A 24,849-nucleotide genomic window follows, 5' to 3' on the forward strand; every position below is an offset into this window, starting at 1 on the left:
CCCCCAAGTTCCACCTCACTTAAAAACTACTTGTTTACAAAATCAGACATAAAAATACAAAAGTGTCAGAGCACACTATTACTGAAACATTGTTTACTTTCTCATTTTTACCATATAATTATAAAATTAATCGACTGGAATATAAATATATTACTTACATTTCAGTGTATAGTATATAGAGCGGTATAAACAAGTCACTGTATGAAATTTTAGTTTGTACTGATTTCGCTAGTGCTTTTTATGTAGCCTGTTGTAAAACTCGGCAAAGATCTAGATGAGTTGATGTACCCCCTGGAAGACCTCTGTGTACCCACAGGGGTATGTGTATCCCTGGTTGAGAACCACTGCTCTTGACTTGCTGAAGGGAACAGAGGAATTTGGAGACGAGATTGGTGGTTAGTCTTTTTCTATGTAAAACTCCATTATGAGTCCACCAAAATAAGTTTTTCCTGTGTAAGAACTATAGGCTCAAACTCATTATGAGAGATTCCTGTGAAATGCTTGTACAGATTGTGTTTTAATTCTAAAAATTTTCTCTTTCAGTAGGAGGCCCCTTTTTTTCATGAACTTTGTTTCTTTTTGCTTCAGTTCCTCTGAGTCAATGCGGCACTACTGCACTTCATTACTGCATATACCTTATAATTAATAGAAATTTAAAAAAATGCTTGTTAGTTTTAACATTGTCTGGATGGAAAAGTCTGTGACACATTTAGGAATGGTTACAATTCCTTGTAGTGCTTTTTAAGAAGCAAATCCTAGTTTTGTTTTAAAAAACAGGCTACTTAAATTTATTATAATTTGATAACCCTCTTTTGTTTTTGAGAACTTTCTTGTTTGGTATGAAACCTCTTTTATTGGCTACAGCTTCACATTCTTTCTCAGTACGCGGGAGTGGATTATACTCCTGAGCAGCATTCAGTGAAATTTTTGTGTATGCTTGTTTCTAAATAATCCAAGTGAAGTTGCTTTCAAGTGTTTTCCCCCTCACCTTCCATAAAGCATACACTTATTTAACTGTTCTTTTTTGTGAAGCTGATTTGTTTAGTTTTACACAAAATAATTAGGGTATTACTTGCAAATCAAAATGCCAAAAAAAAAGAAAAATGTGAAATGTTCTTTTGTTCAAGTGTACATTTCTGGAACCACTGAAACATGATTAATAACTTTAAAATTCTGATTTGAACCTACCACAGCAAATAAATTCAGCGTGAAAGCCGAAAGTTTAATAAAATGTTTCTGAAACTTCCTCTGTGAAGTTACAAGTTTCATTCCTGATTATCTGTCTGTTCATCCATCCTCAGACATACAGCACATAATGATGATTTGAAATATATGATATCCCTAAAGATGGTTAGCAATTTGGGATTAATTTAATAGAATTAAAGTGTTAAAAAGACAGGCCTAAGGCATTAACAAGATTCTGAAGTGCTGAAAAATACTATAGCGCATTAAGGCTAGAGGGGTGAAAGTAGGGATGGGCAGAATTGTCTGAAAAAACTAATTCTCAAAGCGCTTTTGCTCATCCCTACACTCCAACTAATAGTAAGCCTTCTTTTGAGCCCTGAAAATATTTGGTTAAGAACCAGCTCTATCTCCATGCTATTTTATAGTCCTCCTACTGCACAGTGGTGGGGAGAAGAAAACCGTCCTACTCTCAACTCAGAAAATGTCAGAGTACCATGGATGTGTAGAGGGATGGGGTTGGGAAAAAGGACGCAGGGCTTCAGGCTGAACGGCCCCCTCTCCCAAAATAAAACAGGAAGGGGTACTGAGCTAGCCCTTGAAGATCCAGAAGAACTAATGGCCTTTTATCTGCCCCTCCAAGACCTTAGTGGTGAATACAGGCTGTTCAGGCTTCTCCTCTGGTGAAAGCATGAGCCCTTCCAACAGCATCAGGCTGATGGTATGAGGGTCACAGAGCTTGTTTATGAAGAGGGGTGATTAGGCAAAGGGAGATGGCACATTTCTGGGGATGGGGAGCTCTGAAGCTCTACAAACATAGGTTAACCATCTTAATTATTCAGTTTTTATCTGACCCAAACCTGCTCTGCAAAGCTTTGAAGGTTATTCCTTCCCTGGGTGAGGGGATTGGTGGGACTAGGATTTAAGCAGGCTAAAAATGAGAGCCAGGATAAGTATATTAAATTATAGCTGTATGTATAACTATCCTTTGAGGCCCCTAAACTTGTACCTTTGGGGAGTCCAACTACGATAGAAGAAACTTGTTCTTTGCATTCCTTCCAAAATCTCCATTTCTCTTTCATTTTTGCCCATCCCTATGCACCAGTCCCTTGGAACCACCCTGGCATACACTTAAATCTGATGATAGAGGGATTTAAGGGCAGATTGGAATTTAAGGGCCATATATATGTGCAGCTGTAATATGGCCATGTGCATCTCTGTACAATGGGCTAGTGTCCCCCCTGCCCCCAGCAGAGGAACCTGTAGGCGAGCAAGCAGAAGGGTATGTGTTGCGGGAGATGATTTTTCAGAGTTTTCTGGAAATTGCTGCTGCTTCTTCGAGTGCTTGCTCATGTCAATTCTTCTCTTAGGTGTGTGCGTGCCCACGTACACAGTCATCAGAGACTTTTTGCCTTAGCGGTATCCGTAGGGTTGGCTGTGGCATCCTCTTGAAGGCTGCACTCATGCTCTGGTATATTAGGCGCTGCCAGCCCTACACTCTCTCAGTTCCTTCTTACCACCCCTGACAGTTGGTTTGAGCACCTCGTCTTGCATTGCAAGAGCGTTAGCGGTTCTTTACAACCCACTGTCCATCTTCTTTGTATATAATTGGTGGGTACTTAGTCAGCAAATTCAAGGAGGCCCTCCCGAAGGACTGAGCCCAGGAGTTCGCTGCTTTAATGGAAGAAGGCACAGCGGTGGCGAGAGGGGCCCTCCAGATGGTCTGGGATGCTAGGGACTCAGCGACCAGGGTGGTCACCTCTGCGGTGGTCATGAGGCGCAGCTCCTGGTTACAGTCCTCCGGGGTATCCCAGGAGATGAAGGACCTCCCATTTGAGGGGGCAGGGCTCTTTTCCGAGCTCATGAATGCAAGGCTCCATGGCCTTAAAGACTCCCGTGCCACCCTCCACTCCTTGGGCCTTCATACCCCTCAGCAGGTCAGGAAGCCATTCCGTTCTCCACCTCCTCCGCATCCCCAGTCTAGGTCCTGGGGAGCTCCCTGGCTGAGCACCTACAGGAAAAAGGATAGAGACAAGGGGTCTAAGCGGGGACACCTGTCATCTTACCGTTCATCTGCTCAGCCTGAGCTTTTCAGGAACCAAGGAGGCCAGAAGCAGGCATTTTGATGGTGCGCTCGAGGACGGCACCCCAGTTACATCCCGGGATCCACCCTCCTACTCTTTCCTCCACTGCCTGTGCCCCTTCTGGTCAGCCTAGTCACAGCTGACCTCAGACCATTGGGTGATTGGACCTGGGGTGGGGAGCCCACTTGGGTGGTCTCAGCACGCAAAGTCATTGGTCGAGTCACGATCGCTCCCTACACATCAATGTCAGGGAGCTCAGGGCATTTTGTCTGGCCTGCCAAGCCTTCCTACCTCACATAAGAAGCAGGGTGGTTCAGGTCCTGATGGACAATACAGTAGCTATGGTCTGTATCAACAAGCGGAGCCAGATCGTCTGCCCTTTGCCAAGAAGCCCTTAGGCTCTGGGACCTCTGTGTACAACATGATATCCATGCTGCACACCTCCCCGGGGCCAGGGATACAACATATCGTAGCCGCACACCTCCCCGGGGCCAGGAATGCTTCAGCAGGTCTCCTCAGCTGGACCTTCTCGTCTCGCCATGAGTGGTCACTTCATCTGGAGGTTGCCTGCCTCACCTCCCTCGGTGGACCTGTTCACATCCCGGCAGAACAGGAAATGCCACGTTTTCTGCTTGATTTGGGGGATCGACAGAGGCTCCCTGTCAGATGCTATTCTGCTCCCATGGTCGGGGGCTCTGATGTATGCCTTCTCTCCGGTGCCGTTAATTCACAGAGTCATCATGAAGATCAAACAGGACAGGGCAAAGGTGATCCTCGTAGCACCGGCTTGGCCGTGCCAGCACTGGTTTAGCATGCTGCTGGACCTCTCTGTGGTTGCTCCATTACAGCTACTGCTCCGGCTGGAGCTGTTGTCCCAAAACCAACAGGCTTCTGCATCCAAACCTGGCAGCGCGGCACCTGACTGCTTGGCTGCTGCATGGTTAAATGCGGAAGAACAGGAGTGCTCGGCCGGTGTCCAACAGGTTCTGTTGGGCAGCAGAAAGCCTTCCACCAGAGCCACCTACCTGACCAAATGGAAGCGGTTCGCTTGTTGAACCTCAGATAAAGGCATTCAGCCCAAGTGGGCCTCACTGCAGTTAATCCTGGACTACTTTCTGCATCTCAGGCTTCAAGGCCTGTCCCTTTCATCTATTAAGGTCCACTTGGCTGCTATCTTGGCCTTCCATCCGCCACTCGAGGGTAGGTTGGTTTTCGCCCAGGACATGACTTCCATGTTCCTCAAGGGTCTTGATTGCCTTTAGCAGCACGTCAGGGACCCTGTCCCTCTGTGGGACCTGAACCTTGTACTGTCACGGCTCCCGGGACCCCCTTTGAACCTCTAGCTTCCTGCTCTCTCCTTCTCTTTCCTGGAAGGTCGCATTCTTGGTTGCAATAACATCTGCCCTCAGGGTCTCTGAAATTAGGGCTCTTTCCTCAGAACCACCCTATACTGTCTTTTACAGAGACAAGGTCCAGCTGCGGCCACACTTGGCTTTCCTGCCCGAGAGGGTCTCACAGTTTCATACAGGCTAAGATATTTACTTACCTGTCTTTTTTCCAAAGCCGCATAAATCGGAGGAGCATAGGTTGCATTCCCTAGATGTCAGGAGGGTGCTAGCCTTTTACATTGAAAGGACCAAGCTATTTCGCAAGTCAACACAATTGTTTGTTATGGTGGCCGACAGGATGAAAGGTCGTCCAGTGTCTGCTCAAAGAATTTCTTCTTGGATCACTGCATCCATTCACTGCTGCTACGATCAGGCAAAGGTGCACCCTCCAGCGATCATAACTACCCATTCCACCAGGGCACAAGCCTCGTCGGCAGCTTTCCTAGCCCAAGTACCTATCTGGGACATCTGTAGTGTGGCCACCTGGTCATTTGTCCACACGTTCACATCCCATTATGCACTTACCCTGCAGGCCCAGGATGATGCTGGCTTCGGTAGAGCAGTGCTGCAAGCCGCAAGACTGTGAACTCCAAGCCCACTTCTGTGGATACTGTTTGTGAGTCACCTAGAATGGAATGGACATGAGCAAGCACTTGAAGAAAAAAACGGTTACCTACCTTTTAGTAACTGTTCTTTGAGATGTGTTCCTCATGTCCATTCCATTACCCACCTTCCTGCCCCTCTGTCAGAGTTGCTGGCAAGAAGGAACTGAGAGGGCGTAGGGCTGGCGGCGCCTAATATATTGACGCATGAGTGCGGCACTCAAGGGGGTGCCGTAGCCGACCCTATGGATACCGCTAAAGCAAAAATCTCTGACGACTGTGCACGTGGGCGTGCACACACCTAGAATGGAATGGACATGAGCCACACATCTCAAAGAACAACAGTTATGAAATGGTAGGTAACCGTTTTTTCAGGTGGGAGGGGTTTTTATTGGGATGTGTGTGTGTGTGTGTGAGACAGAGAGAGAGAGACTTGAAGGGTATGGAGTGGACAGGGTGCGCGGCCTCTGAACCCTTGCACTTGCTGTACCTGTTTGGTGGATAAACAGATGACTTCATGGTCCAGGACCATCAACTTAGCTCCTTTTAAATTCAAGGGGGAGAAAAATAAAGACACAGGACTGTTTGGTTGCCAGCTTCCACTTATTAATAACGGTCATTTTTAGAAGAGCCTAGTTTGCAGAATGGCCAGGAATGTTTTTATGGCCAGCAATGTTTTATTTAAAAATCAACTGTTTTGGCTTACAGGGCTTTTAACTCCTCTCCCCTATCCCAAACCTGATATGTTTTAAAATTCGTTTTGTAGTATTATAGTTTTTTTAAATGGTCAATAGACATTTTATATGATATGTAGAAATACACATTTGTGTGTGTAAGTTTACATTTTATATATACCTCATGCAACCTCATTTGAAGCCATTACATTTGGGCAGGGTGTAAGCTGGAGTATAGTTTGTGTCTATATAATATAATTAATTAATATACACAACCACACAAGCATATACAACATACAACTGTTAGCACATTTATGCCTATCTGTGGGTGTTAGATGATTAAGAAATACATTTAAAAAAAACCCCTCTCCTGGGAAGTTATTGTAGCTTCTTTGATGTGACTAATTAGCTCACTCAAAGTAAGCAGTGACTAACAGTCTAATAACTGGCTAACAGAAGGAACTTCATAACATTTTCAAATTCTTAATCAGAGGAGCCTTTCAGTGCTTTGCAAGAAGTTGAGAATGATTCTCCTTCCTGAGAAATAGTTGCCAGTGGTCAGATCATAAAGTACGTAGTCACTTTTCTCCAAGGTATATTTATGAATCTTGGCCTTTGAAGAGTTTAAATATTGGGGGAGAGCAGTAGGCCTGGAAATGTGTTTAAACTGCTAAGTTTGATCCTAGCTCTGTTCAACAGACTCAAAGCAAACATTTTAGTTTGCTGAGGCTGAATTACAGTAACTTGCTGTCTTTGCAGAGTTTCATAGGGAAGGAGATACTTCTTATAAATAGCAGTAAAAAAACCCAAGCTTTTATTTGTGACTATGTTAACCCTTCTCATTTCTTAAGTAGCGGTACTAAAAAAATTTAAATGATTATAAAAATATAAATTAAAATTAAATCACACAAATTGAAAGGGAGAAATTGTACAACTCAATGCCTGCAAATTTGGCAGTTAATTAGGACTGTAGATGTCTACCCCTACTGTACTTAGTTTTTTCTTCTTTTTTTTGCTGGAGCTATGTAGTGATTCTGCAACTGCTATGAGATTCTTTCTCAGCAAGCTAAGCAGTCACTAGAACGTTTCCATATGTCAACAAGCATCTCAGAGATGGTTTGTAGTCTATATACCATTCTTACCCAGCCACCTGAACATTTCTGATGCTGGACGTGAGGCTAAATCCCTCTTGCCTTACTTGCATGAGTAGTTCCACAGAACTCCTGGGATTACTTGTGCAAGGAAAGCAAGCAGGGTTTGGGCCTTCTAGTAGAAGGTAAATTTAAAAGCTCACCACCTGCTGATACCTGGGCTTCTGTGTTTCTCTTGCAGCAGTCAGTGACGTCACAAACACCTAAAACGGAGTGCAGGGGCTCTACTCGCTGAATGGCGTTAAGTGTCAGAGCAATAACCCACTGTCTGTAATGGGAGAAACACTTAGCTCTGAAGTCAGCAAGGAAGAAAAGTGATTTTCAGCTATTTGGATTTCAGTTGTATTTATTTGCTCTTTTAAAGCCTGTGTGGATTTAGACCCCAATCCAGCTCTTTCAGAAGCAGGCGCCTGCTTCTTTGCAGTCCCTGGGTCTGCAAAGTGCTGAGGGCCCTCAACTCCCATTGACTTCAGCGGGCACTGAGGATGCTCAGCATCTCTCAGGATCAGGCTCTTGCTGTGGCTGGGTAGATTACTCACTTGGGCAGCAGCAGTCAGATTGACTCGTAGGATTGTACAGGAATTCTGTACACTGCAAGCAGCTTCGGTGACCTGGTCCAAAGCCTGTAGAAGTCAATGGAAAGGCTCAAGCCCCCAGTGTTTAACTTCAGTAATATGCAGGTGTAGTTTCTTTTTCTGCCCCATGAATTCTCTGCACTGGATTAGTGCAAGGCAGCCTGGCCCTGCTCTCTGCCCACACTTTTTCCCTTTTATGTGTGAGAACACAAGCAGCAGGGGAGCCTGTACTCAACAAGATGGTTTCCACAGCTGCGGACTGACTTGTGGTGCCTCTGTGCACCTGCATGGGTGCAGATAGTCTCTTTGCATCCCTTTTCTGTGGCATACGGGGAATATACTGGTTATGACTTGACAGCTTAAACTGGTCTTTTGTAGTTAATCAGGTTTATTTAAGCACTTTTCATTTTAGCAATATGGGCCCAATGCTGCAGTCCTACAGAGAGAAACTCCCAGTTAAAGCCAATGGGGTTTGCTTGCAGCTGACTGAAAGCTGGGCTCTAAATTTCCTTTTACATTTAATTTTTCTCCTGGGTAAAAAAATCTAGCTAGTTACTGACTTCAGCTAAAGAAAATTCTTCTGTTGTTCAGACAATTTAGAAGAGTTCTAAACTTCCACATGCTATTCCCAGGGCACCCAATGATGTAGCTCAAGAAGAATTTGGGCCTGATCCTGCTGATGTTAGTGTGACTTTGGACTCTACCTGGACCTGATTCTGCACCACCGACGTCAGTAGGTGCTTTGACATTGATTTCAAAGAGTGCAGGATCAAGCCCTATACTCCATAAAGTATAGGGATTGCATTGTTACAGAGTGTTTTGGGCTTGTGCTCAGTTTTGAAACAAAAGATTGAATACAAATTTGAGCTGTACTGTGTGCACTATCATAATATTAAAATTACCTTCATGGTCATAATAATAGTGATATACTATCTTGTAAAATTTTCATATCACAAAGAAAGGCCCAGTTCTGCAAACTCTTGCTACCTGGCATTATGCTTATGGGACTATTTACCGTAGTAAGCGCTACTACACCTGACAGTGTCGACAGGCTCAAGTCCATAGTTAGTACCTCTCACAGTAACTCTTCTCCAGTTAGTTCAACTTCTTTTATTTCTGCAGAAATTTTAAAAAAGACAACAGAAAGGAACAGGATGTTAAAAAGAAAAGCAGGGAAAAACTGTGTATCCGTATTCTAAAGGTCTCAATTAATGTTTGGAAAATGCCACACATATGATAGTGAAAAAATAACTAAATCGAAAATCCATTACAAACAGGAACATAAAACTGTCTATTTTAAGTTGTTAGTTTAGATAAGGTATACTATTTGTAAGGCACAAAATGTTTGTATAATGTATGTTCAAGCACTGCGAATAAAGTAAGCATAGTTCTTATTATCTATCAGTTTTTGTGGCTTGATTGTATTTTTTATAACTCATTAAGAATTTTGTAACACATATTTGTGTCATTCTCTCTAAATCACCTCATATGTGTGCAATTGTTCAGAATGTAAAAAAATAACACTCTTGGGACCAAGGTGCTGGATTTAAACTTTCCTACATATAGGAAGAAAATTTTTAGTTAATACACGTACTGTGGAATTTATAAAATCAGCCATAATTCTACAGGTGTATTTTTCCAGCAAAATATATTTACCTGTTTTGTTTTTTGCTTGCTTTTTGCTTGAGGGTGGTCAAAAAGTGGTGATCAATGTATGTATGCAAGAAACTTAGGACACCCATATCCTAATGAGGTTGGCAATGGCTCTATTACATCATGCCAAATAGCAAAATACTGGGTCTCAAAAACACAGACCTTTTTAAACACAAGGGAAATGGCTTCTTTATTAGATATATATTCCATTAAGAACCTGATTATTCAATCTTTTTTACACTCCCCCCACACCATTTTGGTTCACAGCAACCAAAAATGCTACTTTTCTGGGAAAAACTGATATTCTGACTACAGTTTTGTAATTTAATGATGGAGAGTTTCCTTAGTAAACCAAATTTAGAGTACTAGAATGCTTATCTTATATCCAGACCTTGAACATAAAAGGCATTTTATACCAGCAATTGTTCATTTAATGAGCAATTGCAGAGTGCAGGACGGTTAAGGGATTGAGCTATATGCACCATTATTGCAAGAAGTATTCCGAAATACCAGAAATAGGACGTAAGCTCTGATCAGGGAGACTGTGAGCACAATTACCTTCTTTTCAAATCCTTCTGTGACACTGCGGGAGGAAAAAGGACTTTGAAACTTGAAAGGAAAGAGCTTGCTTTCAACCTCAAAAGCTAGGAGGAAAGGGCTCTGAAATTTGCTCAGTATTCCCAATTCACCATTAGCCTGTTTCTTCCTTTAGCCTCAAGGCATTCTCCGCTTTTTGAAAAGATGTTAAGAAATTCAGTCACAATAGAGAGCCTAGTTTTGAACATGTTTCACTCGGTCCATTGAGGTCTGGTCTTCAGCCTTTGTGTAGGGTGAATTGAGCTGAGCAGCTAGCTGGTTGGGGAGAGGTGAATGAGCAGTCTCTGTGCAGTCACAAATTCTGGCAAAGAAAAGATTACCCTTTCCTTTATTTTACAATATGCATTCCTGTACAATCCTGCTAGTGGCAATATGCGGAGCAGAGCTTGTGCTTAAGTCAATACGGAGCACTTGGTTTATAGCAACTCTTGTTAAGTTTGTCTTGTAATTGAAGCTGCTGTTGACCTTGCTTGGAGACCATTTGTAAAACCGTTTATTTAGCATAAACTGAAATAATAAACCCTCCTTCTCTTAGGCCGATTGTGATAGGGTGACATTAGTTTGATTTAATGATTAGCCGCCTGACCCCCTCAGCTAGAGAGAGCTGCTTGAATAGAGAGAGTTCACTAGGAAGCACACAGGAAGAATACTAATGAGCTTGTTAAATTTAGCATGGCACCAACCACTTTTAATTCCTCTAATGGGAGAAGCACTGCCTCTGAGAGGGAGGGAGGGAGATAGGAAGAGGGAGGGAGAGAGAGGAATGTCCACATACCCGTAGCTCGAGAATTTCGGTCAAGAGAAGAGGTTGGAGAGAGTAAGCCAGGGTCTTTTGGACTGAGTTGTAAGTATGTTGTCTGTTCTCTTACCCAGATGACGTGTGTCCTCCTTAATCAGTTGAAAGACAATAATGCTAGTTGCAAGTTGCATATAGAAATATGATTATGAAGGCTAACCTATGCAGCCTTTGCTACAATGATGACTTGTTGTTTAAATGTGGGTATCTCAGAATTTTGTTGAGGGGAGCTTCAGCATCTTAAGCAATGGTTTGAAACTGATTTTATCACTGACTTTAAAACGCTTGAACTAAAAAAGTTTCCACTTGTGTCTGCAGAATGTTAATGAAAACAAACAAACAAAAGTTTAATGGAGACAAGAAGTTCAGTGGACTGACATGTTCATGTTTGTTTCCCTTATTTTTTTTCATTTTTGTTAGGTACACAAAATAAGTAATTAAAAATGCATTTCTTAAGCATGTAGATTGATTACAAGCTTTTTTGAAAAGATTTGTTAATGAAACAAAGTATTCTTTGATGCTATATTTAAAAAAAACGATTATGGCTAAATGCCAAGAACAAATATATTTCCCATTAGATGGGAGACTCTTGGATTAATTTGATAGCTCCAGAGTGGGTACTTGTTACACGTCTTTGTGGCTGCTAGCTAGTTATCATTCAGTGGGGACACATGTGGAGAAGGAGAAGCTAATACAAATTTATCATTTGGGACTGATTCTTTTTTCTGTAACACCTCAGTAAGTCAAGAGAAACTGTGCTAAAAAGTGGGGGTACAAAACAGGTGTGAGAGGAGAATCGGGCCCTTTGACTTCAAATCATTCATCTCTCTGAAACTTTTTAGTAAATCGGATGTTTCTTTTGGACCTAAAGCAGGCCGTTTTTTAAACATAGGATAGCAGTAACCGTTGTCTTGTGTTTGGCTGTAAGAATCTATTGGCAGATGCTACTAGAGAAGTGAGTTGTTTGCTTACATTTTTGCTATAGACTCCCACTTGTTGCCATGGTGGACGGTATGTTTCTGTCAATAATTTGGCCTGGCGCAGCTTGTCTGCACTTACTCTTAAACTTTATTGAACAATTCAGCTGAAACAGAATGAGATTAGACAGCTTTCGCCTTTTGGCTCGCTGAAGTGGTTTTACTGCAGTTATAAGAGCAGGCAGAATTATTGCAAGAAAAGTTTCCCTTCAGTGTATAGAGAATTCTTTCAAATCACTTGGCTATTTGTATTCTGGAGTGCGTGTACTGTCAAGTTTTTCATCTGCTCCCGTATCAAAAACACCTCTGTGGTGCAGAGCATGAAGTAAACTCTTAACAAAATGTTTATCCATTGGATTTCCTTATTATTGCAAAAATGCCATGGTGTTTACTTAAAAAATATTTCTGGGTGACTATTTAGAGGGGAAGCAGTGTTCAAAAATGATTGACTGGCTAAACAGTAAGCATTATTTTTATGATGAGGAAAAATAATTTGTTGGTGTTGGAAAATATTTTTTCTCTTTTTTTCTCCTTTTTCAGAGCTATTTATTAAAATGAAACACATTTTGCTTTAATTTTCAAAGTTACTAAAAGTAGGTTTGAATTCAGTCAGCAATTTAAAAAAAAGTCATCTCATTTCATATCAGTAATTGGTGCCTTGATTCTTGACACATGCAGGTCTTAAGAGGGACAGAATAAAATTGAATTATTCAAACAGACATGGACTTCTTGTTCTATTCTGGGATGGCAATTTAACAAATGTTAACTTTACACGAAGAGTAAAAGAAATGAAATCCTTATCTGATTTTCAAATTGGTTATGTTGCTATACAAATCACTTCATCATAGTATAGTAGCATAGGTTAGCCCTGCTCTAGTTAAGGGTCTGTCAGCATTTCAAATAGAATGTAATCCCCTATTTTTAAGAGTTTGCATCTCATCTGCAAAAGTTCACTCTAAGGTGAAATTTAATATAAAAGGCTTGAGCCAGAGAGAAAATTGGTGGAAAAATTACTTGGACTTTTAAAAAAAGTTTTATACAAGCAGTTTTATAAAACCTAATATAAGTTGTAAACTAAAAACAGCTTCAGTGTAAAAATATGAAAACTTTAAACTCCATTAATCCAGAGGATAGAGTAGTGCTTATGCATATTAACACAAAGGAAAAAAACAGGCAAAGATTGTTAGCTTTACAATATTTTTGTCCCTGTTTATATTAACTACTTCACCATGGGCCCAATCCCGCAAGTCCTCAGCGCACAGATGGGAGACCATGGAGGATCTGGGCCCAATGACTAGCTCCTCTTCGGAAGCTGGTTGATACGATAATTGCAAATGTAAAAATAATCCATACATTTACACAAACTACATTGATGTTTTTCTTTGTTACTTTTGGGGAAAAAATGCGCCCAAAACGCTACATTTAAAATAAAGTTGTAGACTGATAAAAGGGTTTAGATAGTGGCCAGAACTCAGCCTGATGCAATTAGATATTGCTGTATGCACAGGCCCCCTTTCTGAACTCACTTATAGCAGTGAAAATCAGGGGTAACTTGACTGAAGTCAGTGGAGTCACACTGGTGCAGAATTTGTGAGAGATTAGAATTAGGTTTATGCCCTTTCTTATCCCTGTACTGAGTAGGCACAAGAGGGGGAGTTAAAGATGAAGTTTTAGCCAGAACTTTGAATGTTCTGGACTTTGACAATTAAAGCTGGATTCTTCTTATCATTCTGAACTGTTCTTTTTTTGGTGCATCAATTATAAAATAGTGCCGCATAAGTTTTTCTTCCTTCCTAAATTTGTTTTCGGTTAGTGTTCTTGTTGTTATCTGTTTTTGCACGAGAATTTTTGATGAGCTCCTGAACAGTTTTCTGCAGTTGTTTGTGAACATATTTCTTAATATTTATGTAGGGCAATATTTATCATATTTATAAAGTGGGCCTTCTGGAAACAGGAATCTGGAGACCAAATGTTCTGACTTTGTAGATATAGGTCAGGACTCCAGCCAGTGATGATAGAATTGTTAACCAGCTCTCTTCCCGCCCTTATATAAGCAATGATATACTGTCAGAAGGGTACTTACGCTAGATATGTGTGTAGATGATGGAACTTTGAAGTCTTTTGTCTCACGTGAAAGGTACCTGAAAGCATGTGGCTAACGGTTGAACACCTGCACTGTTCGCGTCTCTTGGTGCCATTGGTGGAGTAGCCAGGGATGGGTCCTTTGCACCCCCTTACATTAAGTTAAAGTCTGTCAGAGGGTGGCTTGGAGACAGACTGGCCAAAGGGCCATGGAATGAGTGATGTCATGGATCCCGTGGCCATAACAACACACCCAGGTAGTGCAGAGTAGGCTGAAACACCCATTTCAACCCATCCCCTGGAGAAGCGAGCGCAAAGCATGTGCTTCAGGCCTAGTCACTGGCCCCAAGTTGGGGATTGGCATTCACCTTCCTAATTCCTTTGCATGTCAGCCACAGAAAATCAAGTTATTTGGGTTCCATGCAGGGCAGCTGAATTTCACCCATATTGGTCACATACAGATATGTGTAAACTGTAATTTTTATGTATTTGTGAGTGAAAGATGTTCAACTCAATGCTGTAAAGTGTTAACCTCGAAGTCTGTACATCTCGACACATGTGGGTGACACTATTATAGCAGGTGACTTCACTGCTCCTATCTTGTGCTTGCTTAGTAACTGGAACAGGATAAATGCGTTTTACTGTCATCTACCTTAATTTTAATGAATAGGGCCTTTTCTATTACTCCAGGCTCTTGTCTTTTAACAGTGCATCTTTTTGTGGGTGGAGCAGCACAGTGGCAAATACAAAGCAGCAGTGGGTGGCTAGACTTGATTTAGTCTCAGCTAGCAGGGTTCATCTTCTACTGTTTGTGACAAATTGTTTTTTTCCTCCCAGTCAAGCGGCCAAAAATTCCAGCCTACTTGTCCCAGAGGCAAGAAAACAGCAAGTTTGTGTCCTTTCGTGTAGGATTAATAGCCCCGCTGGTAAATGCATCAGTGAACGGGTGATGATGATCTACTGCTCAACTGCCACTTGGTCTGAGTGGGCTAGTTTTTTCAGCTTGTATCCCAGAACATCTTTCATAACCACACATGCATGTACTGTCACAAACTTACATTGCGGCTTGGAAAGTGGTGAAAAGTGGGGGGAAAAGTACTTTTATTTTATTTGCTAAAGTGGTCTAAAAGTGTCTCTCTCTCTCTCTTTCTCTCTCGTTGTCATTTTTTTCCCCAGAGGATGAAAGTCCTGGACAGACCTATCACAGAGAGAGAAGAAACGCAATCACAATGCAGCCACAAGGTGGGCAAGGCCTCAGTAAAATCAGTGAAGAGCCTTCAACATCTAGTGAGGAAAGGGCCTCATTAATAAAGAAGGAGATCCATGGATCTATATCGCACCTTTCTGAGCCTTCTGTACCTTATCGTGGGACGGTTTTTGCAATGGACCCCAGGAATGGTTACATGGATCCTCATTATCGTGAGTATTTAATGCAAGTTCATTTCAGAAAGCAAGATTGGAAGGATACTGAAGCTGTCATATTTAATTGCATTTTGCATTGGCACTTTTCATCTCTCTCAGGATGAATCATTTTGCCTGTATATGTCTAAGATAATATAAGAATTGTTATTCTTTTCGTTTATGTAGGAAAATGTTGTGAATAGTTGCATTGTATCCCTAAATTAGCATAGGCCTCTGCAAAAGAGACTTCAGAAGGGCATGTATCATCTGTTGCTAATCTTCATGAACCATCAAACGTTATATTTGCTCCACCTACTTAGCAATACATGAAAAAAAAAGCCTAATTTTAAAAGAGCAGAGAGGAAAAGCAAATAGGCTTTAAAACAATTATTTAAAAGCTATTTTAACTACAGTTTAAAGAAAGGAGGGAACACATCTTTTGGAAAGAGATTTTTTTGTTTTGTTTTGTCATCTTCTCCCCCGCTACAGTCCCCCTGCGTTAGTGAAAAAAGTGAATGGTTTCAACTTCTGAAGTCCTGCTCAGGCATTAATAAAAAGTACGAAAGTAACTGACACTTGAACACAGATGTGGAATGGATTTCTCCACAGGCAAAATATGAGGGAGTTAAGCAATTTTTTTCATCTGCTTCTAGTTTAAAAAAAAAGCATTTAGTTGTGTAATAATGAACATCTTGAAGTGTCAAGGCTAGTGCCTTTTGATTATAGATTTATCACCTTGTCAGGATACAGATTTGCCATTTAACCTTCCAGTCTCCAGTTCCAGATGATAGGCTAAAGACCCACAAAGAGGGGCCAGTCTGTGGGTTTTTTTTCCACATAATTCAGAAATTTTAGTGTTTTAAGGCAAAAGGTCATTAGCCAGACCACTGATTAGTGAGGACAGCTGATTAGCGCATGTTTTCTTGCTAAAGAAAGTGCCAGGGATAAAAGCTAATTCTATCCCTTCATTAGTTGGGCTAGCAGCAAAGGGGAATGTTCACTCATCAGGGTGCAGATCAAAGTGTGTCTCTCACAACCTTAAGTCTCACCAACTGCCTTTATTTTAACAGAGTTTGATTGTTAATAAAGATGGAAGCTAGATAAGAAAATGAACACTTGTCTTTATAGTTGTTAAGTGAAAAGTTGATGTTGGGGGTTTTCAGCTCTCCTTTAACATGACATTTCAGTTGCTACATTGTTCCCCCTCCCCCCCCCAATATTGTTCAAACCCTTTAAGGATGTTAGTCACTCATCTTTTGAGTGCGCAGAGTATACAGCGTACTGCTGACAGACTTGCCTGCAGGAGAACGCAGAACATGCAGAAAGAACTACTACTGTCAAGCAGTAGCCTATAGAAATATTAGTTTGCATGTCGTTGGTGATTTGACTCACACATTATAGCTTCTAACACATGTAAATGCAAAATATATGAATGGAGATACTTCTGGGAATATATGGCAGTCGTGTGAGTGCACTGTACTTCTGCAGAGCTGAGATGCAGAGAGTTCTGAGATGACTTCAGTGATGACAAATGCTGCTTTGACCCCTGACTGGCTGCTGTGTCCCTTCCTAAACCAGTCACAGGTGCTAGTGATACTGCGTGGTGCATATTGGGTTCTCAGCCTGCGGCTGAATTGTTGTTGGTTTTTGGGTTTTTTTTTGTTACCTTTCCAGTCACCATTGTTTAATGTATCTAATGTGCCCACTCCTTGACCATTAGCACCTGGCTACCATTGTTGTGATGTGGCCTGCACAGAAGCATTGCTTTGGGAGCAAGGTTCTTAGTAAGTTAATAGAAAACAAAAGATTGCATATAACTAGCATGCACAAAGGAGAGGTTGGGGGATAGTTAGTCCTGCAAAACCGCCTTAAAGTATGAAAACATCAGCTGGACAGACCTACTTCACTGCTGCTAAAGGGAATTTCTTTACAGTTTTTTCTTTTTGGTTTGTAAAATCCATCAAGCAATTAATACCATATAAAACCCCATCACATTTCTGCTTACCTGTAATAGATTTGATACAGGAGGACAACTAAATGTATGAGCATCTGGCTAAATTTATAGCAAAGAAGACAGACAGACTTAATTTTTCATATTAGTTGCATCATTTATATATAAAAGACGTGCTTTTATCAAATCAGTGATTGTATTCAGCTTGACATTTTTAGTAGTCCTTATGAAGAACACTGAATAATGTAATCACATCCCAGTCCCACTGTAGCAACAGGTGAAGAAACAACCAGAAAGGCCATCCACTTTCTTCCGCAGTTTCTTGCCAGCTTTGCTGGGCAGATGGAGAGAACATTGCTTTAATCCAATGTAGCTGGGTATGTAAACATTCCCAGTAATTCCTTAGTTTTCCTGTGGTTGGAAAATACAGACTTTTCAAGATGGCTAATTTGTGCTTCTATATATACCCACTTTGTATTTAAAAGTGTGGGTAGGCTTCCTGTAACACAGGAAAAGGGAAAATAATTTTTTTGAAAGAGGACATCTGTATATTTTTATTGCAGCAAAAAAGAGCTTTTAAGTCAATTGTGTGTGGAATGCATGTCCGCTGCAGGTGCTGCAGTTATTAGAAAGGGCTCAAATACTTTACATTTCCACATGTAAATGTGCGTGTCTCTATATGTGGGTTTGAGGGTGTTTTGTTTTTTGTTTTTTTATTTTTTATGTTTTAATTAAAAAGAGTGATGGTAACTATTACTTCCAATATTTACAACATATGTGTGGAATAAATCCATTACTGAGGGGGTGATTGCTCTCTTACAGAGAGTAACGAGGAGATGAAGGTATGTTTTGAGTGGACTAGATTTTCAAAGAGCAGTGCTCAAACATATTCTGAGGCTGACAGTCCTTTTAATGTACCTCTCTACAGAACTGCAACCATTTAACATTTGAGAATGAGGGAGTGGCCTCCTGTTTGGGCCAGCGCCATTTGTCTTAGATGTGATAAGAGAGGGAAAAGATATCCAAGGCAGCACTCGACGATTTTTGTTTTTCATTTTTATCTTTACAGTGAAAGATTTCTTGGAACCACAGTTCTCACATCCATTTAATCTATTGCATAAATCTGCTTTTTCTTTTAAAAAGATTTTAGGGCAGGTGACAAAATCGTCATAGTTTCCTCTCATATGCTATACCTTTTCTGTCCTTACTATGGCCAGGTCTGCCCTACCAACTGACACTGGTATAACTACATTGTTCAGGGGTGAAGAATCCACACCTGAGCGGTGCAGTTCTGCCGACCTAACCCATGGTGTAGACCACGTGATGTCACTGGGAAATCTTCTCCCGTTGGCATGGTGGCATGTTCACTAAAGCATTTCAGCGGTGCAGCTGCACCACTGCAGCTTTTCAAGTGTAAACCTGCCCTAAGGAAATCTTTTTTTGGCGTGGTTACAGATCTCCTTGCATTTCTGAAGTTTCATACAACACTGGTTATTTTGAGTCTTGTTAGTGTAAATTCTGTCTGTAGAGGTGGGGTTGGGGTAGGTAATTCCTTTTGTTGTTCTCTCCCCAGTTTTAATTCCCATGCAATTTTATGGCTGTGCTAAGGCCGCCTGTCGTTCCTCATGGAAAAAATGAATCATTCCTATTATAAACACTTTGATTTAAAACATACTGCTGGTATTCTTCCTGGGTATCACAGCTCATCTGAAGGAACTGTTAGTTCCTAATTAGTAAAGCTCAAAGAATTAGCTTATGTAAAAGGCAGGGACACTTCAGTTGGCCTGGATTTAAAGGTCTCTGTGAAAGATGTTCACGAACAGCATAGACAGAATTCTGCTGTCTGTTACAACTCTGCAGCCCCAGTGAAGTGAGTGAGGTTGCAGGAGTACTTGCCCCACTTTTTCTGTAGGGATGTGTTTCTGCTGGTGTTTGAAACTTACATTATTTTCTTGGGGGTGGGGGAATTTTACATTTTAAAGGGTTTACCTTGCCAGATACTGAGTGTCCTCAGTTCCTATTCACTGCGTTGGGTGGGGAGGATCGGGCCCTTAATAACTGCACTGGATCATATCTTGTAGTGTCAAGTGGCATCTCAGAATCAATTTGCAAAGTGACCAAGAGGCAAAGAGGAGCAGTTCAGGCTTGACCAAAGTAACAACACAATGGCAGCTCATTGGATGCACCTGTTCATATACTGGAAAAAAAATTTCAGCACGCATTTGCCAATTTTTTTATCCTATTTAGCAAATATGAATTTTTATTTAGAAACTCCAGTTTGGGGGCATTAATAAAAAAACTTTTCTTTCTTTGTTACCTACTCGAGACAGGCAGCTTTCTTTCTGTTATGATACTGACCTATAACTGAGATGATAATAGTAGCCTAGGTCATTGCTGACTGATCAGTGCGTGGAGGAACCCCCCCACCAAGAACAGAACTCTCTCACTTTCACATGGAATGGAGTTAGCTGCATCTTTTGCAGTGTTCCTGTCATCCTCCTCCAGATCCTGTGGGGGCACTCTCTGGGTCTGTTGTCTGTGCAGAGATAAATGGCAGAAACTGAGTGGGTCCAGAGGAGACCTATATTATCTTTTCTGTTGAGTTCCCCCAGGGGTTCCCAGTGTTTGCAGCAGATACAGAGAATTCCTGTTGCCACAACTCTGGCCTCTGGTGGATTCCCAAGATTGGAGGGTGGCAGGTGGTGTGGCCTGTCTTTGTGGGGCCAAACTTCACCTCTCTCATTGGACATTAGGAGGGGTGTATCTGTGAGGGATCCTTGCAGAGATTTACTCCCTAAGGCCCTCCTGCAGCATTTTCCATGGGAGGGATTGATCCAAGTCAATAATACTGTGCATTTACAACAGTTTCTGGAGTGGTTTCAAATTGACATCATGGAGGGGTTGTTTTTTAAAAAAAGTTAAATCCAAGCTTTTAATACATTTCATAAAAGAAAGTGTTTAATGTGTTTAAAAGTGTTTAAAAGTGAAAGTGTTTAAAACTGAATGTTAGTTTAGTGCTTAGTAGAGTTGGTGGGAAAATGGTAAAAAAAAAAAATAGCAAAAATGTTTTTGTCAAAATTTTGAATTTTGGAAGAATTTCAACCAGCTCTGGTGCTTTGCTATCATGCTGACATGTGCCTTATAAAAGTTGCAGACAGGCAGAGAAATCTGAGTGTTCTCAAAACCAAACCTGGCATCCGTGGCAGCTTTTGTTCAAAATTTTAGATGGGGCAGTGTATCCTCTTTAGCTGCACAACTGCTCAGAAATGAAGTTTATGACGTTTGAAAGTGCTGCTCAGTGTTCAGCCCACTGCTTTTGCTGTTGGGATGTTCAGCACAGTGCAACACTCTCCTTTGAAGTCCTGCCGCTATTTTGGAGCCCCTCACTGGAATGTGCTGTAGTCAGTCTGGGGCATCAGAGTGGCTGCCTCTGCCTGGATCCCTGCGCTGATAGATTCACAGCTGGGGATAGCACATAAAAGCAATATAAAATACATTTGTCTTTCGCTCCATTTTTGTTTCCTAAGTTTTTTCAATCAGACTGTGCTGTAGGCACCTCAATGGCAAAAGGGACCTAAGAGATCCAGGAATAGGAATTGAGATAATGTACGTGTTTTGTTTGTTTGTTTTGTTTTTAATTTTTGGCTTAAATAAATTTTTGTTTGTAAATCTTGACCTTGGATTTTATAGGGCTTTTACCAGTAATTTTATTTTTAACTGGAAGCCACAATTACAATGCAGTCTGTAGGACCAGCTTTTCCAAAGTGCTCTGCATATACGTCTGGGGGCAGATTTTCAGTGAAGTTCTGCTTCCATTTATGCACCTAGATGCAGTGGGCCAAGTCTTTTTTAAAAATAAAGTTTTAAAAAAGGGGTGGGGGGGGGGAAAGAAATCCTTCCCGGTTCCATAGACCCTTTCTCCCTCACCCTGAGAATGGAATGCAGTGCTGCTGCTCTCTTTTATGAGTCTCAGGCTATAGATATTAAAATATTTATCCTTTCCAGCGATTTGATTTGACAGGTACATTTTTAGATGCTTTATAGTTTCTGTTTGTTGTGTGTGTTTTGCTTTGCAGGAGACAACGTCCGTGATTTAGAATTTAAGACTTCCTTTTTAAAGGTTTCTGCGCCCCTCGACATGTGGACCTTTGGGTCCCTGTGGGCATCTTGTCACTGCCTCTATACTCATGTTAGACAGACCCTGGTGGCCCTACATTACAACCGCTATGCCTCCATATTTTCAGCAGTAGAACACCAGATTGGGCACCCTTCACATTCCGTCAAATTCTGAGTTGGCTAGCGGGGTTGATAATGTCAAACAACTCTCCTCTCTAGTTGCTCAGTGTGCTGGTTTTGGGGTGTTTCTAGTCCTCTATACTCTGGAAACAAACCCTAGGTCTCCCCCGCGTGGCTATGCTAAATGCTATCAAAACGCTATAGTGCTTTCTGAAGCAATAATTTTGTCTTTATATTGTGATATTGCACATCACACAAAAAAAGTATGTATATGTAGGAACTTTTCACCTGAAACAGCATAAGTGTCTATGGCAAAGCACAAGCAACTTGGTCTCTGACCATCTTCGTGTTTGTACAGCACCTAGCACAATGGACTCCTAGTCCATGACTGGAACTCCTTGAAGCTACCACAATACAAATAAATAATAACAACAACAATAATCAAGAGCTGCAGAGGACTAGTTTGCAGACTTGACTGGTAGCTTCACATTTCTCAGGCTACTCTGCAATGCATGAGCTTGCTGAAGAAGGCCACAGTACTGCAGTAGTCTTTCTACACTTGGTCACATGAGTGGGTGAAAAAGATTTCACTGGCTTGTATCAGGATCACTGAAAATTTATCCCAGTATGTTCAGCACAGGCTGCAGAAAGCAAACTTTAAAGTTCAGCTTATTTTTAGTCCTGTCAGAGCAGCACCTTTCTGCTTTGTTAAGGTACTTAATGTGTTTTAGAAGTAGGCAGCATGGTTTCTATCTACACAGTTCAACTTTAAAACTGTGATACAGCCCTTTCTCAGCACCATGTTTGACCTCCATTTGGGAGGCTAGACTTGAACATGATTCTGCCTTAAGGCAATGTAAGTGCTTCTGCTAGTGAACCATTTTCAGAATTGCTAGTGGACAAACCTTCATTTCTTTTGAGTGAGCTCAGTACTTAGGACAAGAGCCTCTTGACCATACTCTATGCTTCCTTTTATTCACACCTAGTTACCCAATTAGCTCTCTGTTAGCCACACCATTGCAATGTCCTTGCTCTTTGAAAGCTTGCTTTGTAGCTTTTAACCCCTTATTAGCACACTGCTTGAATCACTTACAACTTGGGTTCTCAAGTTTTTTCATAGCGTGGACCACACTTCAATACAGAGATTAGTAGACTCCTCTCTCTGCATTCACAGTTGCATAGCTTGTGGCAAAGACAGCAATTGCTAACATGGAAAAATAATATTAGAAAAATGTGTATGTGCTTTCGGCTGTATTTTAATTCAGTTTTGCTGCTGGATGTAACGAAGAGGAGCCAACACCATGTGGCCACCAGCAGTGTTCTGTGGTCCACTGTCCATAGTTTAACAACCTCTAACTCTTTGTGGGTGGGTGGGTGCTGTTCTCAGAAACTTAAATTTAAAAGGACAGTGATCCCTGTAAAAATAAATGAGCAAAAGGATATATTATAGAGGTTTTTTTAGGCTTTATATTAATGGGGTTTGGGTGTTTCATGGCTATCTAAAGCACCACCCCAGCTAATAAATTAAACTGCTTGTGTGTTGCTGTTTTGTACTAAAAGAGACAGGCTGCAAAGAAACCGAACAATCCCCTTTCCATGATTGTTTCCTCTTCCTCGTTTCAACACTGCCTTTTCCCAAACAGCAGTAGCAGCCTGGTTCAAAACCCAGTGAGGTCAATGGGACGACTTCACACCAGTGAGCTTTGTAGCTCTACCTTCTAATCTCTTATCTTGCTGGTTCCCCGTGTCTAGTCATAACTTGTAATTACAATGCCTAGGGATCCATTTTACTGTTTCTCAATTGGAGGGGAGTGTACCAATATTCCTATATCTCTAGCTCTCTGTAGCAGCCATTCAAGGCAACAGCCAAACGACACACAACATATTGTGAAATAAATGGCTGAGTATGGTAACAGCTGAGTGTAGCACTTTACCAAGTGTTGAAGTAAATGGTTGATGAGGTAGAAAGTGTTGAAATAAATGCCATTCTAACACTTCATACTTTAAATTGTAAAATATTGCTATGTTTCATCATGTGCTTTTCATCTACCCACCTATGGATACGTGTTTGGAGGCATGAAGTTGCAGTCCTTACTCATCTGAAGTCCTTGTTGGCATGAAATTGGACTACTCCTGTGAGTAAAGGGTGTGGGGTTTTTTTAGGTGTTTTTTTGTTTTGTTTTGTTTTTTATTAAGGCCTGTATTTATGTCTAAGCACTTCACTGAGATTGTCAGAGTTTTCATAGGATAGATCTAGGATATAGCGTAGAAGTAGGATTCTTTTTAGCAACTAGAAAGGAGAAATGAGGCTTGGCGGTGGATTTCAAGCATATCCCAGCCTCCAATAGTTGCATCACTCAGTCCTCAGGTTCATTGGCTTGTGGAATCTTTGCTGTACAGATTGGTCACTTTCACCTTCACTTGGCCTTCTACTTAACTTGGGATCTGTAGTGGTGTACTGTTCTGTGATAATCATGGTTTTGCAAATTTTCATCTTTTACTTGCCAGGTCAGCTATGACCTTTCATCTTGATCTCTAAGCACACAAATTCTAGAAGCTTGTACACAAATAAACAAAGTTGACTGGAAGAGGCCTTTTGTGAATGAAACCCAAATAGAGTTGTTGCACAGAGGTTTTTGTTGGCTGCCAAGCAAACAACTTCTGACCTGAAAGAAGTGCTTTTCATTTCTTGTGTGGAGTGGCACAGGGCATGTCATTTGAAAGAAAAGACCATTATTTTCCATCTAAGTCAGCAATGTATGACAAATCACATGTTTAGTACAGTTCCCTCCAGCTTCAAGTGTATTGTAAACTATGGGCTAGATTGTGGTGTAGGCTAAAATGTCCTGGCAGGGTGTGGTTGTGGAAGCACGCTGCCTCCGTGGGAGCTCCTGAGGACATTGTGTTTGAGGACTTGTCTGCTCTCACTACTCATGTACACTGTTTCTGAGGGAGTGCAATCCAATGTGGTCCCTACCACATTCTTTGAAGGGTGCTCTCTGCTGGCCAGTAAAGAGGTTTGTGTGGCTATAGCATTTCTCCCACTTTGGGGATGCTAGTGCTTCTGTGAGTGCTAGCCTTGCACTGTCCTTGTGCTCCAGAAGAACAAGAGCTACTATTGTGATGGTTGGTGTAGGAATCGGAAGAATCCTCTCTTCCCCTTTATATTTTTGCATAGTCTAGCCCCTGTGTGCTCACCACCAATTACATGTTAGAACCTTTGTGGTGGAGGATGGCTCCAGATAATGCTCTTTTCTCTCAACTTCTTCCTCCTAATGCATTTCTTAATTGGCATGCCCTATATAACGGCTTGTTTAGGGGGTTGTTTATTTGTAGTCTTTGCTGGTCTGTGTGTGCCTAGAACAGAGATCTGATGCTCAGTTCATTGGCTTGATTCATAACATCCTCCTTCACCCCATTTGGATAATTCATTTAATTCTGCCCACCTGCAATTTCTCACATGGTTTGAAGTGGGAGAACATATTCTTCATTTGCAGCTC

General features: G+C 41.4%; 1 protein-coding gene across 5 annotated transcripts in view; it reads left to right on the top strand.

Moving 5' to 3' along the window:
- GLI3 (GLI family zinc finger 3) overlaps positions 1 to 24,849 on the top strand; it is a 243,283-nt gene that overhangs the window by 68,712 nt on the left and 149,722 nt on the right. For 3 of the 5 annotated variants that reach the window (XM_074945305.1, XM_074945306.1, XM_074945307.1), the window contains one exon: positions 14,938 to 15,180. In XM_074945305.1, coding sequence (XP_074801406.1) covers positions 14,938 to 15,180 — 243 coding nt within the window. Of the gene's footprint in view, positions 1 to 10,677; positions 10,751 to 14,937; positions 15,181 to 24,849 lie in introns of those variants that run through there. The other 2 variants (XM_074945308.1, XM_074945309.1) reach the window with 2 other exon arrangements.

This window comes from Natator depressus, chromosome 2 (assembly GCF_965152275.1).
Source record: "Natator depressus isolate rNatDep1 chromosome 2, rNatDep2.hap1, whole genome shotgun sequence".
Lineage (NCBI taxonomy): Eukaryota > Metazoa > Chordata > Testudines > Cheloniidae > Natator > Natator depressus.